This window comes from Danio rerio, chromosome 5 (assembly GCF_052040795.2).
Source record: "Danio rerio strain M-AB ecotype USA chromosome 5, GRCz13ab, whole genome shotgun sequence".
NCBI lineage: Eukaryota > Metazoa > Chordata > Actinopteri > Cypriniformes > Danionidae > Danio > Danio rerio.
The window spans coordinates 46,907,944-46,931,787 of NC_141025.1; the positions used below are offsets into that span (position 1 = coordinate 46,907,944).

General features: G+C 37.6%; 1 protein-coding gene and 1 long non-coding RNA gene across 6 annotated transcripts in view; one reads left to right on the forward strand and one right to left on the reverse strand.

Annotated features, from left to right (window-relative positions):
* The window catches only part of smarca2 (SWI/SNF related BAF chromatin remodeling complex subunit ATPase 2), a 111,280-nt gene that overhangs the window by 45,784 nt on the left and 41,652 nt on the right, over positions 1 to 23,844 (forward strand). For all 5 annotated transcript variants that reach the window (NM_001044775.3, XM_087251350.1, XM_087251348.1 and 2 more), the window contains exons 17-28: positions 85 to 151; positions 275 to 385; positions 5,182 to 5,424; positions 5,536 to 5,649; positions 6,762 to 6,869; positions 6,948 to 7,034; positions 10,309 to 10,355; positions 10,521 to 10,687; positions 10,845 to 11,008; positions 15,564 to 15,791; positions 20,867 to 20,944; positions 21,116 to 21,334. In NM_001044775.3, coding sequence (NP_001038240.2) covers positions 85 to 151; positions 275 to 385; positions 5,182 to 5,424; positions 5,536 to 5,649; positions 6,762 to 6,869; positions 6,948 to 7,034; positions 10,309 to 10,355; positions 10,521 to 10,687; positions 10,845 to 11,008; positions 15,564 to 15,791; positions 20,867 to 20,944; positions 21,116 to 21,334 — 1,633 coding nt within the window. The remainder of the gene's footprint in view (positions 1 to 84; positions 152 to 274; positions 386 to 5,181; positions 5,425 to 5,535; positions 5,650 to 6,761; positions 6,870 to 6,947; positions 7,035 to 10,308; positions 10,356 to 10,520; positions 10,688 to 10,844; positions 11,009 to 15,563; positions 15,792 to 20,866; positions 20,945 to 21,115; positions 21,335 to 23,844) is intronic.
* On the reverse strand, positions 11,035 to 20,479 carry LOC147844351 (uncharacterized). The gene is made up of 3 exons (XR_015491707.1): positions 18,777 to 20,479; positions 17,670 to 18,298; positions 11,035 to 11,203 (listed from the first exon to the last, which is right to left on the reverse strand). It is a non-coding gene; the product is annotated as an uncharacterized LOC147844351 (long non-coding RNA).

Genomic DNA, 23,844 nt, shown 5'->3' on the forward strand with positions numbered 1-23,844 from the left:
CATATAGAGGTAAAATGTTCACTCTATATCAGGGGCTTTTAGCATAAAAAATGGCAGTATTGATTTTATTCTCCTTTTTCACAGGACTTTATCCAACTGGGTTTATGAGCTGGACAAGTGGGCACCGAGTATTGTGAAAATTGCCTACAAGGTAGCTATTGATTTTTATGATCAGTGTATATTGTTACTTTGGACAATGCAGTTTTTATAATCTGATAAAAAATGTTTTAATAAAATCAGTTGTCCTTATTGGGTCTTCTGAAATGTGTTAAAGGGCACCCCATCAATGAGGAGGTCATTGGTTCCACAACTTCGCAGTGGGAAGTTCAATGTTCTTATAACCACCTATGAGTACATCATCAAAGACAAGCACATTCTCGCCAAGGTAAGGTCTACACATTTACATGCATGTATGCATTTGCCTTTTTAAAAAAAAAATTAAATCTATTTTTGTTTGGCCTATTTTGGCCTATTTTTTATGATTTTGAAAGAAGGTTCAATTTAGTTGATCAAAAAGTACAGTAAAAACTGTGAGGTATTATTAAAATAATTTAAAATAAATGTTTTATGTTTTTAAAATGTATTTAGAATGTAGTGAATATAGTTTTTAAATATTTCCCAAATTATGTTTAACAGAGCAAGGACATTATCACAGTACGTCTAATAATATTTTTTCTTCTGGAGAAAGTCCTATTTGTTTTATTTCAGCTAGAATAAAAGCAGTTTTTAAATTTTTAAACACCATTTTAAGGACAAAATTTTTAGCCCCTTTAAGCTATATATTTTTTCGATAGTCTACAGATCAAACCATCGTTATACAATAACTTGCCTAATTACCCTAAATTGCCTAGTTAACCTAATGAACCTAGTTAAGCCTTAAATGTCACTTTAAGCTGTAAAAAAAATCTAGAAAAATATTATTTACAGTCCTCATGGCAAAGATAAAATAAATCAGTTATTAGAAATGAGTTATCAAAACTATTATGTTTAGAAATGTGTTGGAGAAATCTTTTCTCAGTTAAACAGATATCGGGGAAAAAAATAAACGGGGCTAATAATTCAGGGGGCTAATAATTCTGACTTCAACTGTACGTATATTTGTACTGGGTAAACAAAACAGGTCTAAGTGTATGTGTGTGTGTTTGTGAATGCTAGGGTGTATGGTTGTTTCCCAGTACTGGGTTGTGGCTGGAACGGCATCTGCTGTGTAAAGCATGTGCCAGACTAATTGAAGGTTCATTCCACTGTGACAACGCCTGATCAAAAAGGGACTAAGTCGAAGAAAAATTAATAAATAAATTAATCACTGCTTCAGTTGTCAGTAGAATTTTCAGATACCATTTCTAAATTTCTAATTACTAAAATGCTGTTTTGGTTTGTTACAAAAATTCTTATCATTATTAATGCTAAAAGATTTTGTGCTGCTTAGTATTTTTGTGATTTTTATTCTATGAATAGAAAGTTCAAACGGACAAGTAGATTCAATATGTAAATATTAAAAAAATGACTTTTAAACACATCCATGCTAAAAGTGTTCATTTCATTCAGACAACTTGGAAGATCTTTAACCTAAGTCCTAAATCCAGCAACAGTAATACTACTTTTATCGATACCACTTCTTGGTTTGGTACTTCAACTCTTATTGGTACTTTTTGCAGTGTTTTATTTTATTTAAGAAAAAAAAGTTAACAGAATTAACAAAACTGTTTTATTATTACATTGTAATGTAAAAAGAAGCCAACTTGTGAAACAAATAAATAAAAAAAATCCTGTTAAAGAATGTACAATGGTTTAAATAAAAATGACTCTCAGTTTTTAACCATTCATCTGGAGAAAAATCTGTAAAAAATACCCTCTTTTAGGTACGAAATGCAGTCAAATTATCCGTTAATATTTATGATTTTTCAATGTTTATGGATCACAGTGTTTTGGAACTTAACAACGTAAAAAAATGTGCATTTTTAAAAAAATTTCTTAATAAGAATAGTTTATTATTAGGCTATATTTGTAAATACAGTAATGTAAAAGCATCTTTAATGTTTAAGACTTAGTTAGGCTACTGCAGAAAGAAATACTGTTTTCATTGTAACCGAATGTGTGTGTTAATTAAACTATTAATATTATACTAATTAAGAGAGACCTTTTGTGATTTACTGCAAGCATAACGATGTGGATGATGTACCCTTAGCTAGTCAGTTGGAAACTTTTAACTTGTCTTTCTGAAGTTAATCCACTTTTGTTGCTACAGACATTGTCGCTGTCTACTCAGGAAATACAACCCGTTTGGTTCTCTTCGCCACTCCACAAGCTTACGAGCTGTGTGTGCACGCGAATCTGTGTTGCGAGCTATGTGTGTGCGCTTAGCGCGAGCCTCCACTGAGCGTGCGCACAGCCAAGAATTGTAAATGTTTTTATACTTGATGCTCCCACCGTTGTACATTTGGGCGAAAACGCAAGCATTTCTCATGTGAGATTGCCAACTGTGCAGACGAATATCGTAAATTAGGTTGGTCAGTTAAATTATGCTACTGTAAACAAAGAGCTTAAAATGACCAAGAGGCGACACTCAATAGAACGTTCCATTGCAACAGCAGCGCCCAGCAACAGCCCTGGATTCCGCCATTATGGAGTGAAAGTGATCGGCCGTCCATTAAATGTCATTACTATCGCGATGGCAAGCAGCTGCTTTGTTTTTTATTTATTTATTCAAAAAGCACATTAAAGTTGAGATACAACCTGAAAGACGACAATACAACACGTATTATCACGAACATCGGCACTTTTAATAGTTTATTTTACAGACTTATAATATGCATGGTGTTCTATTGGTGTTTTCATTCCAAAATGGCCGCCCCGCCCTCTAGTGGCTGTTTCCCAAATTACACCAGAGTGTCGCCTCTTGGTCATTCTAAGCTCTTTGCTGTAAATAATGTTTATTCAGCAATAATTCTCCAGTACTGATAGCAGAACCGTTAACATCAGAGCTTATTGATTCTTCGGTCTTTTATAATTTAGCACCAAGACTGATAAAATACCGAGTTTCGGTACCCATCCCTACCGGCAGTAGGGTACATTTCATCAGTTGATTCATTCTCTGGAAGTTTAGAGAAACCACTAATCTAGTAAAGAGGTTTGCATACCAGAAAAGAGTTAAGAACTAAGATCTGTAAAATTTAAACATCATTTTTCTTGTGTAAACACCTAATGATGCCTCTCAGGCTTTTCTCCCAAGCACCAAGCTCAAGACATTATTCCAAATCCTACTGCATCACAGATTGCAGCAACACGGTGGCGCAGTGGTTTGCACTGTCACCTCACAGCAAGAAGGTTGCTGGTTTGAGTCCCAGCTTGCTTAGTTGTCATTTCTGTGTGGCGTTTGCATGTTCTCACTGTGTGCTCCCGTTTTCCCCACAGTCCAAAGACATGCGCTATAGGTGAATTGAATTAACTAAATGGTCCGTAGTGTATGTGCTTTAATGTTACGCCTGTTTCACACCGCAAGCGTCAGCGGCGCGTGAGCAGAGCGTGAGCAGCGCGTGTGTTTTCGGCGTCCATGTTAACAGCTTAGAGCTTTCACACCGCACGCAGCAGCAGCGCGTCAGAGCGAGGCGTGAGCGTCGCCGAAGCAGCAGTGCAGCGATAGTTTCGGCGCTGGGTCTATTTTTGACGCGCTGCTCACGCTCAATTAAAGTGACAGTGCTTTGATAATGACCAAAACACATTGAATGACAGTAAAAAGTAGCAATTTTACCCAATAAATGCGTTAATAATGTCCAATGGTTTATATATAGTCATTCAAATGAACTTAAAACGATTAAAAACGGCAACAAACATTTATTTAGGCCCGAACTACAAAACCAAATGTAAAACAATTTTAGTATCAGTTTTGCTTAAGTTGCACACTAGTGTTGTAGGAGAGGGGAAATAGAATATTTACGGGAATTGTAGTCCATAGCGAAGTGTATTGTGGGTAGTGTAGTTCGACACGCATGCTGGATGATGTGAGCTCGCTGTGTTCTGTGCAGCTGAGCAGAGCAAGAAAGTTTTTATCGGCTTTGTTTTATGTTTACTCGAGTTATTCCTACCGGGAGCTTTTTGCACTCTGAATCTGACAACACGAAAATAAGTAAAAGAATGGCATGCATTGGTTACTTTCGTCCGTCTCATCCTCTGCACGAGCATGAATTAACGAGCTGTTTTTCTGCCGCTGGACATCACTGAAGCGGAGAAAGTAACACTAGTTTGATCATGTATAAATATCATTATAACTATATTGTATAAATATTATTATAACTAGGTCTACAGCAACCTGATAATAAAAAACAAATGACATGATATCACAGGCGATTGTCTTCTGACTGTAGACGCTTCTTATATAAGTTAGATTGAGAAGCATACAGCACTATTTGATCTATAGAATTTGTAAAATAAACATTTGCCGGTTAAAGAAACAGCATAGGAGGGGCCTTGGTGCAGATGAAAAGTTTGAAAAGTGTATTTGTATATAGAGAGACATAGGTAACTAGATAGAATAGACAGAGATAGGTTGATCTCTGCAGCAGCTGCCGAAGAGCTGCGCGCTGCAGACGCAGCTGGTGTGAAAGGCAAACGCCTGCGTGCTGCTACTGCTCGACATACTCGCTGCTCACGCTCTGCTCACGCGCCGCTGACGCTTGCGGTGTGAAACAGGCGTTAGTGTATGGGTGTTTCCCTGCACTGGGTTGCTGCTGTAAGGGCATCCTCTGTGTAAAACATTCAGTATTCTGGATAAGTTGATGGTTCATTCTGATGTGGCGACCCGGATGAATAAAGGGACTAAATTGAAGGAAATGAATGAATGACCACAGATCACCTCTCACATTAACTAACAATTTCTCCCATATCATTGTTAACGTCATTCTAGGTTGGGGAATTTGCTGGAAGATCTTTTTAGCAAGCTTTCTGTGGCTTAAATGAAGTCTATATGCCTCATATGGAGAGTTATAATTATATGCATTGTGCTTTCTCTTTTTTCTCAAAGTCATTTATGACACTTTATTCCATCTCATAGTCATTTCTTTTGGTGATTAAATTACATCCTTTGGACTGCTTTTTTTAAGCTGAATGTGACGCGTCTGCTTTTGCAATACCTGTGAGTTGATCTTCTAATCCAGTTTGTGACTGCCGAACTGTCATTTTCAGATTCGCTGGAAGTATATGATTGTGGACGAGGGTCACCGTATGAAGAACCATCACTGCAAGCTCACACAGGTGTTGAACACCCACTACGTTGCTCCCAGGAGGCTGTTGCTCACTGGTACTCCCCTGCAGAACAAATTACCTGAGCTCTGGGCCCTGCTCAACTTCCTCTTACCCACTATCTTCAAAAGCTGCAGCACCTTTGAGCAGTGGTTCAATGCTCCTTTTGCAATGACAGGAGAAAGGGTAAACTGTCATATTTGAATCTTTAGAGATTTAGAGATGTCTATTTTACGTCTTACACTGTATTTTAATGACTTTTTTTCTTGGTTATGGGGTTGCGCTGATGTTTGTTAGGTGGATCTGAATGAAGAGGAGACCATCCTCATCATTCGTCGTTTGCATAAGGTGTTGCGTCCCTTCTTATTGCGCAGACTGAAGAAAGAGGTGGAGTCTCAGTTACCTGAGAAAGTAAGTGTATCCACTTTGTCTCTTGTGTGTGTGTGTGTGTGTGTGTGTGTGTGTGTGTGTGTGTGTGTGTGTGTGTGTGTGTGTGTGTGTGTGTGTGTGTGTGTGTGTGTGTCTGTGTCTGTGTCTGTGTCTGTGTGTATGTATTTTATTATTAGCTGATAGTGAAAAGAGCATTCAGTGACATTTAGCATCTGTCTGCTTTGGTTCACTGCACACAGAAATCAACACATAGTCACTGCCTTTTTCACATACTGTGTTGACGCATTTTCACAGATATCGTGAAATACTGTAAAGGCCACCAAGAACTATAACATTAGAATGCATAATTCTAAAACAAGGGTGTCAAACTAATTTTCACTGAGGGCCATTTTAGCATTAGGCTGCCCTCAAAGGGACAGTTATAACTGTAAGACTGTATGGCGGATTTTCATGGAAACTTAGTTGAAACATTTTCAACAATAAGTAAAAAAAAAAATATATATATATATATATATATAAGGTGCCCTTTAAGATTTTTAAGTGCAATATGTATGAGATTTTGTTAAAAACATTTAATGTACAAAAAACAACATTGAATTTCAAAGATGTTCCCAGAAGTCATTGAATAAAGGAGGTGGGAAGTGCAACATTTGATATAGATTTATTATTAAAGTCTCATTTATCTCAGGAGTTTCCGTAAATGAGACAGTGAAAGTAAACATTACCATGAAAATCTTAATAAAGGCACATTAACAGTGTTTATTTGGTGAAATTCCTATTAAAATTTGTTTTATCTGTATTGTGCAACATTTGTTAGGGTCTTTATGGATAGTTTATATTGCGCATAAATGTCATGTGACCATCAGGAAAAACACATTTCATTTCTCACAGGACGCGGTCTTTGTTCTCGCGTTCCCCCAAATTTGTTCTTTCGAGGTAATCTTGCAAGACCAGTCACCACGAGAACATGAGTCGTGTCTCTGCGTTCTTGGAATTTAGAAACAGCCATTGTCTGCATAGTCACTGCCTGATAAGGCAGGAAATAAACAAGTCAGCTGTCTAAGCTTTGGGGCAAAACCTGTATGTCATCCTGTTCAAACTATATTGATGCACTGAGTCTTCATTTGTCACAGGTGGAGTATGTCATCAAATGTGACATGTCAGCCATCCAGAAGGTCCTGTACAGACACATGCAGGGCAAAGGTATCCTACTCACAGATGGCTCGGAGAAAGACAAGAAGGTAAACAGAGAAACTGTGTGCTTACTCACTTTTACACCACTGTGCAGATTTGATGTGTTTAATGTGTTTTCTCCACAGGGTAAAGGTGGAGCCAAGACCCTAATGAACACCATCATGCAACTGAAGAAGATCTGTAACCATCCCTACATGTTTCAGCACATTGAGGTATCACTATCTGTCATAGAACAATGTTTATTAAGTTAACGTTACATAGGTTTACCTAAAACTTGAATTTCTGTTATAACTGACTTTCCTGCAATTTAAATGACTTTAAATATATCAACAGAATACAAGAGAAGATATTTTAACGCTATTGCTTTTTGACATACAAACTCAATGGGGTCCAAAAAACAGAGCCCAAAAAAAAAAAATCTTCTTCAAGACCTAAAACTACTACATAGCTCTGAAGTTAGACCTTAAAGTTTCTGTCTATGTCTGAAAATAATAATAATTTTTGATTCATAATAGATTTATTTTCTGCAATAGGTTTATATCAATTCTAAGGTAAAAAAACAAACAAACAAACAAAAAACAAACATACATTTGTTTTTGTAGATACATCACAACAGCTGTTTTTTCACAGTGTTTCTAAACTCGTCTTTTCATCGCTCTAATTAGCGATGGCCAGTTTGTTATGATTTGTCTATGTACCAGTAATGAAACGTTCATTAACATATCTGAACAGTAACAATGTCACTAGCTAATTCAAGCCCAAATTCGCATGCTTTGAAAGTGAATGCAAATTGGAGACAGTGGAAAAAGGGGTACCATCTTAACATCAACATCACAAACCAAACTGCTTCATGCCTCAGCTTCAACTAAATGTTTGATTGAAACGGGTGTTGTTTGCATAGGTAGGCATTATGCAGTTATGTTACAAACCTTTGCAGTTTTGTGCTGGATGTTAGAAAAGAGTTACCGATGACTTATTTTTAAGCAATTTGGAATCATTTTGGGTGTACAAAAATTACATTAAAGTACTTTCACAAACAGCTATATTACATGCTACCTGAATGTTAAAATCTGAAAAAACTACAACAGGGACACTTTAAATATCTATCAACAATCAAAAAAGCTAACGCTTTACATGCAACTAACCCTGAACCTAACTTGCATTCTAATCCTAACCATATGGTATATACATGTAATTAGGGCTTTCTCAGCCGTGCGATATTCTGCAATATCAGAACTCGTACAGCCTCCTCAGCCTTCAGTATTACTCCGCCCATATAGAGTGACAACAGATCAATAAACTCATTATAGTTTGACAAATGTTGTAGCTGTTAGACAACATAATGTACTTTTGAGGCTTTTTTAGTCGAGATTGTAGTTGTTTAGATTGCAACTATGCCTTTATTTACTGTATAAGGATAGAGCCTGTTTTAAATAATAATACAAAATCAGCCTGTCACTGAGCAGAGCAAAGACGGTTGACGTCCATGTACAAGATGGCGACAGAGACCACATAATAAGCCCTTAAAAGAGAAAAACTCTAATTTCTAACTACAGCTGATCAAATCATTATTATTTTGGTGAGTAACATTTTAAGTTGATGTCCCTCTTTTGTATGTTGTAGAGCTGCATTTATGCCGTAGTAGTTGTTGTGTATTAAGTGTAAGAAAGGACTCGCATATCAGGAATGTATGCATTTTGTGTTGGCCACTCTTTGGCCCAATCCAAATTCTACCCCTTAGCTCTTCTCCCTTCCTCTTAGCCCTACGCCTTCAAGCTAAAGAGAATTGGGACACCCCTACCCCTTCACGGGAAAGTGCAAAACGAGCGGTTGGGGGTGTCCTAATTCTCTTTAGCTTGAAGGCATAGGGCTAAGAGGAAGGGGCGAATAGCCCTTCAAATTTAGATTTTTCAGGACCACACTCGAAACCAAGGAGTAATAAAATTTCCCAGAATGCACCATCCACCACGGCAGGGTCACTGCACCTGGAGGTCAGAAGATGCACAAATTAGTATTGTTTTATATTATTGTGAATTTTTACAACAAACAAGCACATGTTGTAATATATTCATAGCCGCATTTGTGTTTTACCGTCATGCTTTTAAAAAAACGCTAAAATAAAAACTGCTAAATTTCGCAATGTATAATCAAAAACTATAACTTATGTATAGTAGTTCCACAACATTCTGACACTCGATGACACTCGAATACCCTGTCAGAAAAAGTCTAGTGACTGGGAAAGAGCTTTAAACAGTGTGTGCTATAATGTTAGTTTTGTTTTTGGTGTGTTTACATTGATGAATAAGGCCACTTTGTAAATGCACAGTCCAGTTACGATCTTATTGTCACATTAGATTGTTATGATAACATAATACATACCTTAAGTGATTTCCTCAAGAAAAATACCAAAAAAATAAAGCAACTGGAATAACTACAGCACTGATCTCATATGAAGGATGAGAACGCAATGACATATATTGACGTGTGCAGGTCTTGTAGTGGTGTCCCATTTTTTAGGGATAAATTTCGAAGTCCTTCTCTTTTACACTTTGTTTTATGGGCCAAGGGGAAGGAGTAGGGGTTAAAAATCTAATTGGGATTGGGCTTTTGTATAACCTAAGGTTACTTTTTGATTGGCCATCTGTTTGTTTCTATTGAGTCTTCTTGCTGTAAGAAAAACCCGCATGTGTTTAGCGTTTTTCCTTATCGCAAACACAACAGTAATATCGTATTGTTTGCACTGCTTTAGCTTTTTCGGGGTTATTTATGTGATCTCTAATTGCAATAAAGAAATACTGGGAAATATCTGTCGACTGATGACATTTCATGCCAGTTAGCCTTACAATCTTAAAATGTAATGTAATGTAATGTAATGTGTATTTATATAGCTCATTTATTATGTATGGCCAAACACCCAAAGCACTTCACAATCATGAGGGGGTCTCTTCACACCACCACCAGTGTGCAGCATCCACTTGGATGATGCGACGGCAGCCACAGGACAACGGCGCCAGTGCGCTCACCACACACTAGCTATTGGTGAAGTGAAGAGACAGTGATAGAGGCAATTCTGTGGAAGGGGATGATTAGGAGGCCATGATCGTAAGGGCGGATAGGGGGACTTTGGCCAGGACACCGGGGTTACACCCCTGCTCTTTCACGAGAAGTGCCATGGGATTTTTAATGACCACAAAGAGTCAGGACAGTGTTGTGTCCCCTTAACTTTTTCTGGGGCATTAGGACTCACACAGACCACAAGTTACCAGAAGGCAAAGTATCATAGACGCTGCGGTGAACACTGTGGTTTCTGTGGTTACTGTCATTCCTCTGCAGACAAAAAAATTGCAGTTATCGCCACAGCCATAAACTGTATGTAAGCCTTGTTAGTTGTTCAACGAGCAGTGCCACTGTAATAAACAGTCAGTATTTTTTTCCTACTTGTATAGCATGAGCTACACTAAAAGCATCTTTTTTGTATCTATTCAGGAATCCTTTGCTGAACATTTGGGATTTCCAAATGGCATTATCAGCGGGTGAGTATACATCAAATCGAGCGTTACATAACCTTAAGAGTTACCATGAAGTGTTCATTCATGTCAATTATGGATCACTAAACTGACCGCGGGCTCTGGACAGTGGAGGTACACCATCATAGATTTGACATTAGCGTTGTGCTTTTTTTTTTCTTGTCCACCTAGCCCTGACCTGTACCGAGCCTCTGGCAAGTTTGAGTTACTGGACCGCATCCTGCCCAAACTGAAGGCCACCAATCACAGAGTGCTTTTGTTCTGCCAGATGACCTCCCTCATGACCATCCTGGAGGATTACTTTGGCTACCGTAACTTCCTTTATCTGCGTCTGGACGGTCAGTAATCAGCGCAGTCCTTCTTTAATGTTTTCCTGTCCTTTAGGGCCTTATTTCTTGGGGGTTTCCAATTGGAAATTTTAATAAGTGTGATCACACAAACATGCTGCCCTTTCTCTTTCATTAACACTCCTTTGCTGCTGGTTTTGTCCTCCAGGAACTACAAAGTCAGAGGATCGTGCGATGCTTTTGAAGAAATTCAATGAGGAAGGCTCCCAGTATTTTATCTTCCTGCTGAGCACCAGGGCGGGAGGTTTGGGGCTGAACTTGCAAGCTGCAGACACTGTTGTGATCTTTGACAGCGACTGGAACCCCCACCAGGTTTGTGTGATTCACTGCTGTGATTAGAGAGGAACTAGACAGTCGCATAGCAAGTTTTCAGCTCAGCAGTCATCTGTCATCTCTAGATCTGACTTGAAATACATTTCAAAGTGCATGTTTGTTTGAAGTAATCGTGGAGGTCTGTTTTTCTACCCTAGCAGAAAAAAGGTAGCTTTTTCTTTTGATTTTTTTGAACTGTTATTTGATTTTGATTACATCAAACCTTTATAAAAAAATTTTTTATCTGTAATTATGGTCTTAAATCTTAGGTTCTTTATTTAATTTTGTTTTATTCTTTTATTATATTATCTGAAATTATCCTGTATATACATTTTCTTTTTATTTTTAATACATTAAAATATCTTTAGGCAATGCAGTGGCGCAGTAAGTAGTGCTGTCACCTCACAGCAAGAAGGTCGCTGGTTCGAGCCTTGGCTGGGTCAGTTGGCGTTTCTGTGTGGAGATTGCATGTTCTCCCTGCGTTTGCGTGGGTTTCCTCCGGGTGCTCCGGAGTTTGCATGTTCTCCCTGCGTTTGCGTGGGTTTCCTCCGGTGCTCCACAGTCCAAAGACATGGGGCACAGGTGAATGGACCCTTCGCTAAGCCCCGCCCTCCTTAGTTACTGTTGCTATGCCTGTCAAGCTTTATTGCCTGCAACGTCTATTACAATGTGTATGCGCCAGTTTCAGACATTGCCAGGGATAAAATTAGTCATTTTTTTCCAACAGATAAGATATCCGAGAAAGCCAGACAAAAAAGGACAGCAGTATGCATTACAGGGGTAGATTCACGACATAATAGGCAACTGATTAGAAAATAACCGGATCAAAATTGAAGCTAGCTTAGCCTAGCCGCCTCATACGCTGACCATTCAACAGCTCAGTTCATGCACAGCAGGAAAGGTGACATTTAAAAATAATTCAGTAAAACTAAATAAACCCTGATTTCTCTTTTTTAGCCAAAAAGCCTGATAGATTAATTGTTGTGCAATGAAGTATAGCGTTACTTACCAACTAGGAAAAACGCATGGACAGTGCTTCTACATCATTAATTTATAGAAAGAACAGCCAAGAAGGGGAAATAGATGGATTTGTACCAGATATTAGCATCATTTACCCATAACAGTGAACACCTATCACCGTCTGTACGTATGTTTGTGTGCTCTTTATAGCGTTTCTATTCTAATTTACAGTTAAGTGAAAGAGATAAATACATTGAAATGCAAATCAAAGTATAAATAGCAGAAGTGAACGAATAGATTTTCCCTACCAGCAAATATTAATCCGATGCCAAATATAAAAGCAGACACTAACCCTCTATAGCATCGTCACAGATGAATAAATCTCCAAAAGACAGACGAAAACATCAGTGAATTGTAGCTCTGACATGGACATCGAGGCTTATAAATGACTGAAAAACAGCTGCTTGTAAAGTATACTGATCGCAAGTGCTCAGATTGTGATCACATCTCGGTTTTGTTCTGTTGATATGTAATTTCAAATATTCGAAGCTTGAAACAGATGGAAATATGATTGCTATTTGTGTGACTCCAAAGGCTTAAATGGAGCAGTGCTCATAATATCGAGCGAAAAAAGAAAAAGACAGCTGGGAAACATGACCTGTTTTGTATTTTTGTAATAAACACACTTTAGATCTGTTTAGGGTAAGAGGTGTGTGAGTTATTGCCGTCTATGACTGAATGTGTCAGAAATATCGAAAACAAAACTGACTTAACACCGCTCCTTTAGCACCCCTCACAGAGATTGATCCATGCTGGCATTTCTCCCCTTGGGTTTTAGGTTTTGAAAAGGGAAAAAATTCCACCACCCAGTCCAAACTTTAAGGATACCGGGTATCAGATTTGCACAATCAATATGCACAGCGCTTTGGCCTGTTTCCCTCGCTCGAAAGCTTGACAGAGCTCCTGCGCATAGCTACGGTTGCTAAGCCACGATTGGTGGGTGGCGTTTTTTGGGTGTGGCTTAGCGAAGGGCCAATTAGGTAGGCTGAATTGTCCATAGTGTATGGATGTTTTCCAGAGATGGGTTGCAGATGGAAGGGCATCCGCTGCATAAAACATATGCTGGATAAGTTGGTGGTTCATTCCACTGTGGAAACATCAGATTAATAAAGAGACTAAGCTGAAAAGAAAATGAATGAATGAATAATAGCTTTAATTTAGTTTTCTGGTCATTTCCATATAATTAAAATTTTAATTACTTTTACCTACATAGACACTGATTGTACTTTTGCCAGTTCTCCTTAACTAGACAGCCTGAGTAACAGCAGCTGAAGAGTACTGTATAATGTGCATGTTACTTTTAAGGCTATATTTGACAGATTTCGTAAAGGCTTCAGTACTTTTTGAGGTCTCTCTGCAACTTGACACTTGTGAGGGCGACTTGGCTCTATGACAATGAGATGAGACCTCAAATTTAATATTCTGCCACTTGTCACAAAGCACATTTTGCATATTGACTGATCTAAAGTGCCTGAATTTTATTTTATTATTTTATTTTATTTTATTTTCAGTCCCAAGTGGAAACATGCCTGTATAGGTAGTTGACATCACATAAGATAATAAACACTTGTATTAATTATAATTTTTCATAAAAAAATGATGGTACTGTATATGTAATAAGTATATGTAAGTCCAATAAAATTGTTTGCTTGAAGTAGAGGTCTGTGCGTGGCTATAATTTATTTTGCTTGCGACTGCTATTGGGTAAAACTTTGAGGTGTTATCACATTGTCCATAGGGTCATTTTTTTCCATTTGTGTATATGACACATGTAAAAGAATCCTATACATCAGACTTGCCTGATATGGGTTTCCTAACAGTAAACTGACCATTTTTAATGCAAGTTGAAGGACAGCCAATCTACACTTTGCTCTCCCATGTTGGTAAAGACAGCTTTGATGACCGTTATGCAGATGATGCGTGCACAGACTGTGCCAATAAAATGCACATGCAGAAAGCACTGGTCCATGCTTTCAGCATGTGTAACAGTCAAGAGCACTGGCTGTACCGGTGCTCAATAAGATATGCTATTCCAAAATTATATTGGGACACTGGAGCACTATTGTTAGAGCGACCGCTTCAATTTAAATTACTGATGGTTTTCTCAATTACCGCATTTTATTCAGAAATTTATTTGCATCGCAAGAAATCTGCTTGGGTCCCACTGCTGGACTTTGGGACCTGACCAAAAGTCCAGCAAGTCTTTGTACATGACCGTGAAGTCATGTACAAAGACTTGCGTGGAAATCCTCCTAAACATTGCGTACGCACAAAGGTGCAACATGCAGGAGCGCAAAACCCCTCCCTGCCTCCTCCCCCGTATGAATATGCTAATGACTCTACTTTGGCAAAACCCAACGAAAAAGCAATGGCAAAAGCAAGCAAAAAGAGAAACTTTGAACAGAATGTGAATTGAGGGTGCTCCTTTAGGAGGTAGACCAGAGAAAAACGGTGTTATTTGCAAGTTTGTCCTCCGGAATTAACAACAAAAGAAGAAAAATAGAGTGGGGAGAGTTTAGCTGATGCGGTTAACACAGTTAAGTCTGAACATCGCACTGTGGATTAAAAAAAGAAATAGTGTTATTTATAGTTGTAGATGTTGTAGTACACTCAATAGTCTCAGTGGCGCAGCTCGTAAAACGCATGTTAACATGTTTTGACACGTTCGAGCATGAACTCTGTTCGAATCCAGCGTCAGATGAACTCATTCATTCATGCATCATATTTTATTTGCACATTTATTGAATGGAAATGTTTCTGATTCACGCATGCAAATTCATCTTCAGATGGCGCCTTTATAGCAATGTGCGTGCAGTAGATAGCTCCGATTACATTGGGAAAACCGGCAACCGCTGCAAATAGCGCTTTAATGTTTGGCTGGTCAACTGTATGGTATGGAAACCTTATATACCTGCTAGATGAACCTGTCTCATACAGCTGCCATTGCACGGCTCAAAGACTCTTTGTAAAGTGCAATTTAACACAACTGCCTCTAGGAGTCGCCAATGGAAATAAAACAGACACGCAAAAAAAAATGTGCGTACGCCAACATTCCCACGTTCATTTCATCGTTAGTAAATCCAAACGTGAGCGATTCTGAGCGTGAAACCTGGCGTACGCAAAGTTTTTGTGCATACGCAGCATTGATACATGGCCCCAGGCCCCAGATTTCTTGCTATGCAGGAATGCAGACCTTTAGCTTAAAGTATATCATCTAAAACATTTTGTTTACGCCTGCAGACAAAAGTAAATTTGTTGTTGGCGTTTGTAATGTATGTATATATTAATTGTTTTTTTTATTGTTGTTTGTTGTGTTATGTGCCTTTGCCCCACACATTTTCAGCAGAAGATGCTAATGTTAACCCATCCATCCTCCTCCACAAACAGTGCACAGAAAGTCACAGTGATTTGCATCCATTTGTTCTTCCTTTAGAAAACAAATCAAAGAATGCACTATGCCTCTTTTTAATTAAAATCCCCCACTCTGATTATTATTGATCTAATAATAACACGCTGCTGTGATTTCCACCACCAGGACTTACAGGCCCAGGACCGAGCTCATCGCATTGGCCAGCAGAACGAAGTACGTGTGCTGCGCCTGTGTACCGTCAACAGTGTGGAGGAGAAAATTCTTGCGGCTGCCAAGTACAAACTGAACGTTGATCAGAAGGTCATTCAGGCAGGAATGTTTGATCAGAAATCCTCCAGCCATGAGCGCAGAGCTTTCCTACAGGCTATTCTGGAGCATGAGGAACAGAATATGGTGAGTCACTGTAACAAGATCCGCTCTGAGTTATTGTTAGACTTACTAATTACATCTAATGATGCACCAAAGTAAAAAATTACTTCAAAAAAAGTAAATAACAAGGTTGCTCCATTTGTAAAACTGTTTGATGGCTGCATGATTCTGGATAAATTGAGAAATGCCTTTTTTATCATATTTATTATCATAATTTTTTTTAACACCTTAAAGAAGGGGTGTCCAAACTCGGTTGGAGCTAAAATATGCAGGACATTGGTCCTCCAGAACAGAGTATGGACAGCTTTAAAGGGACAGTTTTATCAAAAAAGAAATAAAAAAGAATCATTGTTTAGTCTCCTTTATGTGGTTTTAAAGCTTTATGAGTTTCTTCATTTCTTCATTTTCTTCATTTCTTTTGTGGAATATAAAATGAAATATCTTGAAGATTGCTGGTTGCTGGCTTCCATAGTAGAAAAAATACCATGAAATATATTATTTTGAGTATAACAAAAGAAACTCAAATAGGTTTTGAAGAAGTAGAAAGTGAGGTAATAATGTAAAAATAAAACATTTTGGTTGAACTTTTTTTTTTTTTTTACATAAAAGCATGTTATTTATTAAAGGTTCAAGAAACCCTTAACTACTTTTAAAAAAATGACAGATTTGTGTGTTTTGAGCATCAGTTAAGACGACGTTAGCACCTTTTAGCTTTTTAATTTTGGATAAATCTGGATAATTTTGAGCTTTTGTCAGCTAATTCCATCTTACGGGTTTAAAATCATTTTTGGCGGCATCAGAATCAGAGATGTAGCATTTGTCTGCCTGTCCACGTGTCGGTTTCTCATTATTATTCATAGCTGAGTTTCCTTATCCTTTGAGAAGACCCTGCTTCTTAGTTATTTATCCGAGCATGTGATTTCCGATGACAGACCTGCCAAGTGAGACCGTGACCCCGCATGGCATGCAGTATTTAGCCATACGTGTAGGGTCATATGTGTTTGTTATCATAAACCATGGAGTTTGTTGCATGGCTTTCCCCACAATGCTGTCCGGGCTTCTGACACATCCAAGCTGTTGTTGTGCTGCAAGCATTTTTGTGAGGAGAGCATTGTGAGAATTGGAGAATGGTGGACTTTGTCTTTTATCAGTTGCATTCGTTACTATTCAGACACATCGCCTATATGCATGCTGCTGTGTTCGCCTATATTTAAAATCTTCCATATTACCGGCAGGGATAATGGTGTGAATAGATAGGGCAAGAGACCTGCTATCCATTGTGTCTGTATTCAGACGCGGGAATTCAGGAGGATAGAACTCTATATATGTGTAGCCTTTGACTTTAAGTGTAACCTATATATTTTATAATACAGTTGAAGTCAGAATTATTTGCCCCCCTTTGAATTTTTTTTCTTTTTTAAATATTTCCAAAAATGATGTTTAACAGAGCAAGGACATTTCCACAGTATGTTTGTTAGTTTTTTTTTTTGTTGTTTTTTTTTTTTGAAGAAAGTCTTATTTGTTTGATTTCAGCTAGAATAAATTCTTTTGTTGTATATTGTTTTTATTTTTTTTAAAGCCATTTTTAGGTCAAAATTATTAGCCACTTTAAGCTATATATTTTTTCACAAGTCTACAGAACAAACCATCATTATACAATAACTTGCCTAATTACCCTAACCTGCCTAGTTAGAAGTGTCTTGAAAAATATCTAGTAGAATATTATTTACTGTCATCATGGCAAAAATAAAATACATCAGTTATTAGAGATGAGTTGGTAAAACTATTATGTTTAGAAATGTTGAAAAAATCTCTCCGTTATACAGAAATTGGGGAAAAAAAATAAACAGGGGGGTTAATAATTCTGACTTCAACTGTATGTAAACACAACTATGGATAAACTGTCATATATGTAGCAGGGCATTAAATTATTTAATGTTTATTTCTTTGCATTTTAACTTTGTAAACTAAAAAATCGTGGGTCTCTTTTATGGTTTCCTCACATTTTTCCCGTGCTTAGCCTGTCATGTCCACTCCTCTCTCTTTTCATAGCGCACCACACCAATCAGTCTATTTAAAATTGTTTAAATTGTTTCAATTAATTATTTCTTTCCTGGGACTTGGTTGCAGTTGGAAAGGCATCTGCTGCGTAAAACTTATGCCAGAATAGTTGGCAGTTCATTCCACTGTGGCAACCTCTGATAAATAAAGGACTAAGCGGAAAGAAATTGAATGAATAAAACTTTTTTTTTTGAATGAATGATTATTCAGTGACTCACTCAAGGCTTTTTTCTTCACAAATTATTCATTAACAATTTTTAACTTGCATAATGCTGCAACTGATTTTTTATTTGCTGCACAGTGTTATGTATTTAGTTTTGATTGCTACTGTGTTTATATCCTTTCTATGAACCTTCATCCCAGTTCTTGTGATGTTCTTTACTGAGACAATTCAATGCTCTGTGGTTTAAAAAAGCAAAATAAAGCTAAAGACCAAAGCTGTTTCACAACTATGCACATTCACTTTGCCGCTGCGTTAACACAATTTTTTTTATAATTAGCACAGCAATCATTTAGGAATAGGGCTGCATGAATTTGAAGGGGGAAAACATGACACCAAGACAGATGACTTGAATAGTTTTTTAGATTTTGTTGGGAAGTGCATCTGCATAAAATGTTATAAACAAACTACAAGCAAAGATAAATACAAAAGAACCAAGATACAATAGAAATTGAAGATACAAGATACAAACTAAAATTCATTCATTTTTTCATTTTAGTCCCTTTATTAATCTGGTGTCGCCACAGCGGAATGAACCGCCAACTTATACAGCACGTTTTTAGCTTACCCAATTCACCTGTACCACATGTCTTTGGCTTTTTTACCCATGCAAACGCAGGGAGAACATGCAAACTCCACACAGAAACGCCAACTGACCCAGCCGAGGCTCTAACCAGCAACCTAGCGACCTTCTTGCTATGAGGCGACAGCACTACCTACTGCGCCACTGCGTCGCCATGCACAGAAATACTAAAGTTATTATTTTGTGCAAGTGACAGGGAAGTAACGGCTTAAAGACATTAGCAAATGATAAACTTTCACTCTATTTTTTTAACTTAGGACTGAATACACAGGTCACATGTATCAAAGTATGGCATCTGGTCAACTGTGATGCCTACTTGACGTTTTGACTGCTGCTCACTTTGCATCGGATGTTAAAACAATATTTTGTGCTGTCCAATTTAGGGATAAGAATGTGCATGCATCAAGATGTAATCTTTTAATGATTAATTGTGTTCCTATATAGCCGGTTTACATCTAGTCACTCGAAAGACTGACTTGCTATCCATTTGGCAATGTGTATTCAATTTTCACTTCAGCACCAAAAAATGTCTTAGTAAAATGGATATAAATAAATATGCAAATACAACAGAGTTCAATTTTGGAGATGATGCCAATACCAGACAGTGGAATTTTCTATTGAATGCTCTTGTCGCTCCACACAGTAATTAGGGTTTCTCCATCCATGTGTCCCGTTTATGATTGCTTTGCTTGTGTGCATTGCAGGGCTCTCAAATTTCTGTATTCTAATGTGTGGAAGGGGTAAAGTCTTTAAAAGTGAACAGATGCATTTCATCTTAGCCCAGTCTTGTCTTCTGTGAAGGTGATCTAAACAACTGTCTTGCTTTATACAATTTATAACGTAGCGATCAAAATGAGAGAACAGCAATGATATAGCACAAAGACAGATAACAACAAAAATGCCTGAAGATTCAAGAGGTGTTTGAATGACTTTGGTGTTTGTATTGGGTGTTTCATTTTTTAATTTTCGACTTTAACTGCAGTTTGGTGCTTGCACTTTCATTCCGGAACATTTCATGCATGCCCCCGTGACTAACAAGATATTGGATGCGATAATAATCTGCTAAAAGAGTTTTGTTTTAATGGAATTTGATACCTCACGCCGAATGAGAGAAAAAATCCTTTCGCATTTCGCGATATATGTGTCTGTGGTCCATCTCTGAATTGATAAGTGCAGAGAATAGAGTCAAACAGCCGTGTGTGTTGAAACTATCTGTCGCACAAGCGGTGAAAATCCTACACGACAGTAATAGTTTGATTGCGGTGTTTACATGTCTGTACTGCACTAAAATTAGCATACTCCAGATGTCTTAATACGATTTCTGTTTAGTTTTATTATGACCTCAGAGTACATTATGAAACAGAGTAATGTCTTCATCGATTAAAGTCAGAATATTGGTTCCCATGTAAACGTACAGTACTCATTGTCTTTCATGGGCGACCAGCTTTTTTGTTAGAATGAGTTAGTGACATTATAAAGATGCATTATTCTAGAAATCGCAGATTTGAAATGACCAACTTTCTATCGTAGTTCTCTAATTTTTGCTACACACCAGTAAGGCATACAAAAACATAAATAAATTATTCAAAATGAAAAGCATTAACAGGAATGTCCACCCAAGGTTTTGTCATAACTTTCTTTTACATCTATCTAAAACTTTAGGTATTTCTTTCTTAGTAGAACATAACAGTTTAACAATGTTTTCACAAATGAAAAAGCTGCAGAAACAAAAACAGCCATTTCCAACATCACTCCTGCTTTGAAGGAATGTCAAACTGAGTTATTGTAAACATCACTCACTATATAATTTTACCACTACAAACCCCTAACCTTTTTTCAGCATTTTGTTAAAAAAAAAAAAAAAAACGCTGTTCATCACTGACCTGAACATATTTTACTTTGACCTATAAGAGAATGCAATTCAGCAGAGACCAGAGTCAGTTTTGCTGTTGAATTTAATTGAGACAAAGGCTAAAAGAAAGATGTTATTTTTCGTAGACTAGTTGGAGTGCAGTTAACCTAAGCTGAAGTTCTTATGGGAACAGTACTACGTGTTTCTTTTTTGTCTGGTAGTGCCTGTTCTGATACTAACATTATTTGAAAAGCAAAATGGTCTGAGGTGCCTTTATGTGATGCTAATTAGAAATCCCCTTGGCAGATCTGAAAAAACTAGTCACTCATTAAGTAAATGAGTTCTAAATATGTTTGTTGACATATGTGTCTGTGTGATACTAGGAGGAAGATGAAGTTCCAGATGATGAAACACTCAATCAAATGATTGCTCGTAATGAGGACGAATTTGAGCTTTTCATGGTAAGTCATGGTAAAATTGCATGAAATTTACTGCTTGCACAGATATTTCGGTGCATGGATGATTCACAGTATTATTGTCCCTTAAAAAGCAAATGAAGTCATTTTAAGACTACAACTATGAAACTTTTCAATTACTTTCAAACTTATTCAATCTATAAACGCCACTTTCAGCGCATGGATTTGGACCGTCGTCGAGAGGATGCTCGCAACCCTAAGCGTAAACCTCGGCTAATGGAAGAAGATGAGCTGCCATCGTGGATCCTGAAGGATGACGCAGAGGTGGAGCGGCTGACCTGCGAGGAGGAGGAGGAGAAGATTTTTGGCCGTGGATCCCGTCATCGTAGGGATGTGGACTACAGTGATGCGCTGACAGAGAAGCAGTGGCTGAGGGTATGCTGCTTGTGTTACTTCATTTTACTCCATGACAAATATGTAAGATGACATATGGCATCGTAGGGCTGCATGATAAATTGAAACTAAATTGCTATTTTGATTATTTAGAAGCATGGGAATCTTGTCAGGGAAGTACGGGTGAATCTTGTCAGCCAGAGGGTGATCTTATGCAAATATTTCAAACAGCCAAGGCGAAGAAACAGCCAGGAAATTCTCATTGCATCTGCTTAAGCGCAACATTTACACTATATTTTATTTTGAAGGGCTCATGTAGGGGTCACAAATGTATTCTTTAACACACTTCTGCATCATCTTAATTAGACAATCAAGGACTTGTGCCTTTTCGTGTTTTTGTCAACTTGATGACACCTAAAAAAAAAAAAAACCCAAACCAAAATGACGACTAGTATAATCTATAGACTGCACTTTTGTTTATTTATATATTTATGGTTTTATGTATGTATTTTTTTAACATTTTAATTTATTTTGTAATTTATAATTATTTAATTTATTATTTTGACTTGTATAAATATAACAGTAGTAGTCTGTAGAAGAATACCATACATGTACATTTACAGGTAAACTCAAATTCTGAGGCTCCATTTTTACCCTTCAAAACCATTATTCCAAATGGCTCTCAGTTTTGGGCACTTCAGTTTAGAATCACACTTCTTTATGGCAGCCATAATTGCTTTCACTTTCAAAGTGTTCTTCGAGTGCAGTATAGGCCGTTTGGAATGATCTGTTAACTGCTTTCATTGATTCAACATGACTAATCTTCACCACACTATGGAATCCTCTCACAGAATGATTTATTTCAGACACTTGACTGAAGTCAAGAGTTTAGAGTAAAAATGTGTTATTATATGTGGTATTTTCACACTCTTTCAGATGTAGCAACACAGTCATAGTTCATAGAGAAGCTATGCAAACAGAGTGATTCATAATAACCCCATAATTATTTGTGATTATAAACACGGATTTGCGTCACTTTTGAGTGAAGTACGACTCTATCCGAAAGCATTTGCTGGGGTTTAACTACTGATAACAGAACTGACATTTTGTTTACTAAATATGCAAAATGATCACGTTTGATTAATTGTGCAGCCCTATGGCATAGACATAATCCCATACATAAGATAAAAGCTCTTGTTTCCACAGCAACAGATTGTCTTACACTGTTTGCGGTGGTCTTTATTGTACTGAATGCATTTGTTACATGAATATAACTCCATTTTGACATGTTCAAGATGTCAGGTTGCTTTCTCTTGTCATATCTAATATTCTGTATAATTTTTTTTTTCAGATTTATTTTAAATGATGACATATATAGTGAATTTATAATTTGTTAGCATTAACTCATTAATAGACATTAGTAAGCAGTTTATAACTGCAGATACAAATGTTCTATATTTGACTTAAGCCTGGTTTATACTTCTGCGTCAAGTGACCGGCGTAACCAGCTGTGCATTTATACTTCTGCGCACTGTCTCTGTTGGTCTGCATTAACACTTCCGAAACGCTAGTTGGCAGTGAGGTGTAAATGTTCCTCTGTATCGAGTTTCTTCGCTGCTGTTTTGCTTTTCCTGAACATTTCCGGGATGTAGAAGTGGCTCAAACTCGCTCATTTTGAGGCATGAACCGGCGGACGTGCAACAACTTTAACTATGAGGTAAACACAAAACAAAACTTTCCATCCGGAGCTCCTTCACGGGACTCCACACTTGTAAACAATCGCTCCATCAGGCTCGCACCATACATGCACCTCTCGGTCCCGCCCAGACTCGTCAGCGCTACCAAGCCGACCAATCACAGAGTTTGCGCTACGAGCCGTTGCGACGTGTAGTTACATTTTTGAGAGGTGCACGTCAGCGACGCCGATGGCCGTTGGCGAAAGGCTATGCGTCAGCGCACTAGCATACGCCAGCGTTTGACGCAGAAGTATAAATCAGCCTTTATAAGTACATTTTATAATGTGCCTAAAAATTGTACTTTCATAATTTGTGACCGATTAATTTTTCATGACTAAATAAAGTATTGCATTATTTACAAATCATTTGAATATAAGAGTAGTTAGGTTTTCAAGATCATTCATAATGAGTTAGTAAATGATTAAAAAACTATTAAAATCAACATTAATCGCCTCACAGCAAGAAGGTCGCTTTTTCGAGCCTTGGCTGGGTCAGTTGGCATTTCTGTGTGGAGTTTGCATGTTCTCCATTATTCACGTGGGTTGCCTCCTGGTGCTCCGGTTTCCCCCACAAGTCCAAAGACATGCGGTACAGGTGAATTGCGTAAGCTAAATTGTTTGTAGTGTATATGTGTGAATGGATGCCTTCCAGTGATGGGTTGCGGCTGGAAGGGCATCTGGTGTGTAAAACATATGGTGGATAAGTTTGCGGTTCATTCCGCTGTGGCGACCCCAGATTGATAAAGGGTCTAAGCTGAAAAGAAAATGAATAATTTAATGAATAGTAATAGATAATTTGGATGTTAATAAATGTGTT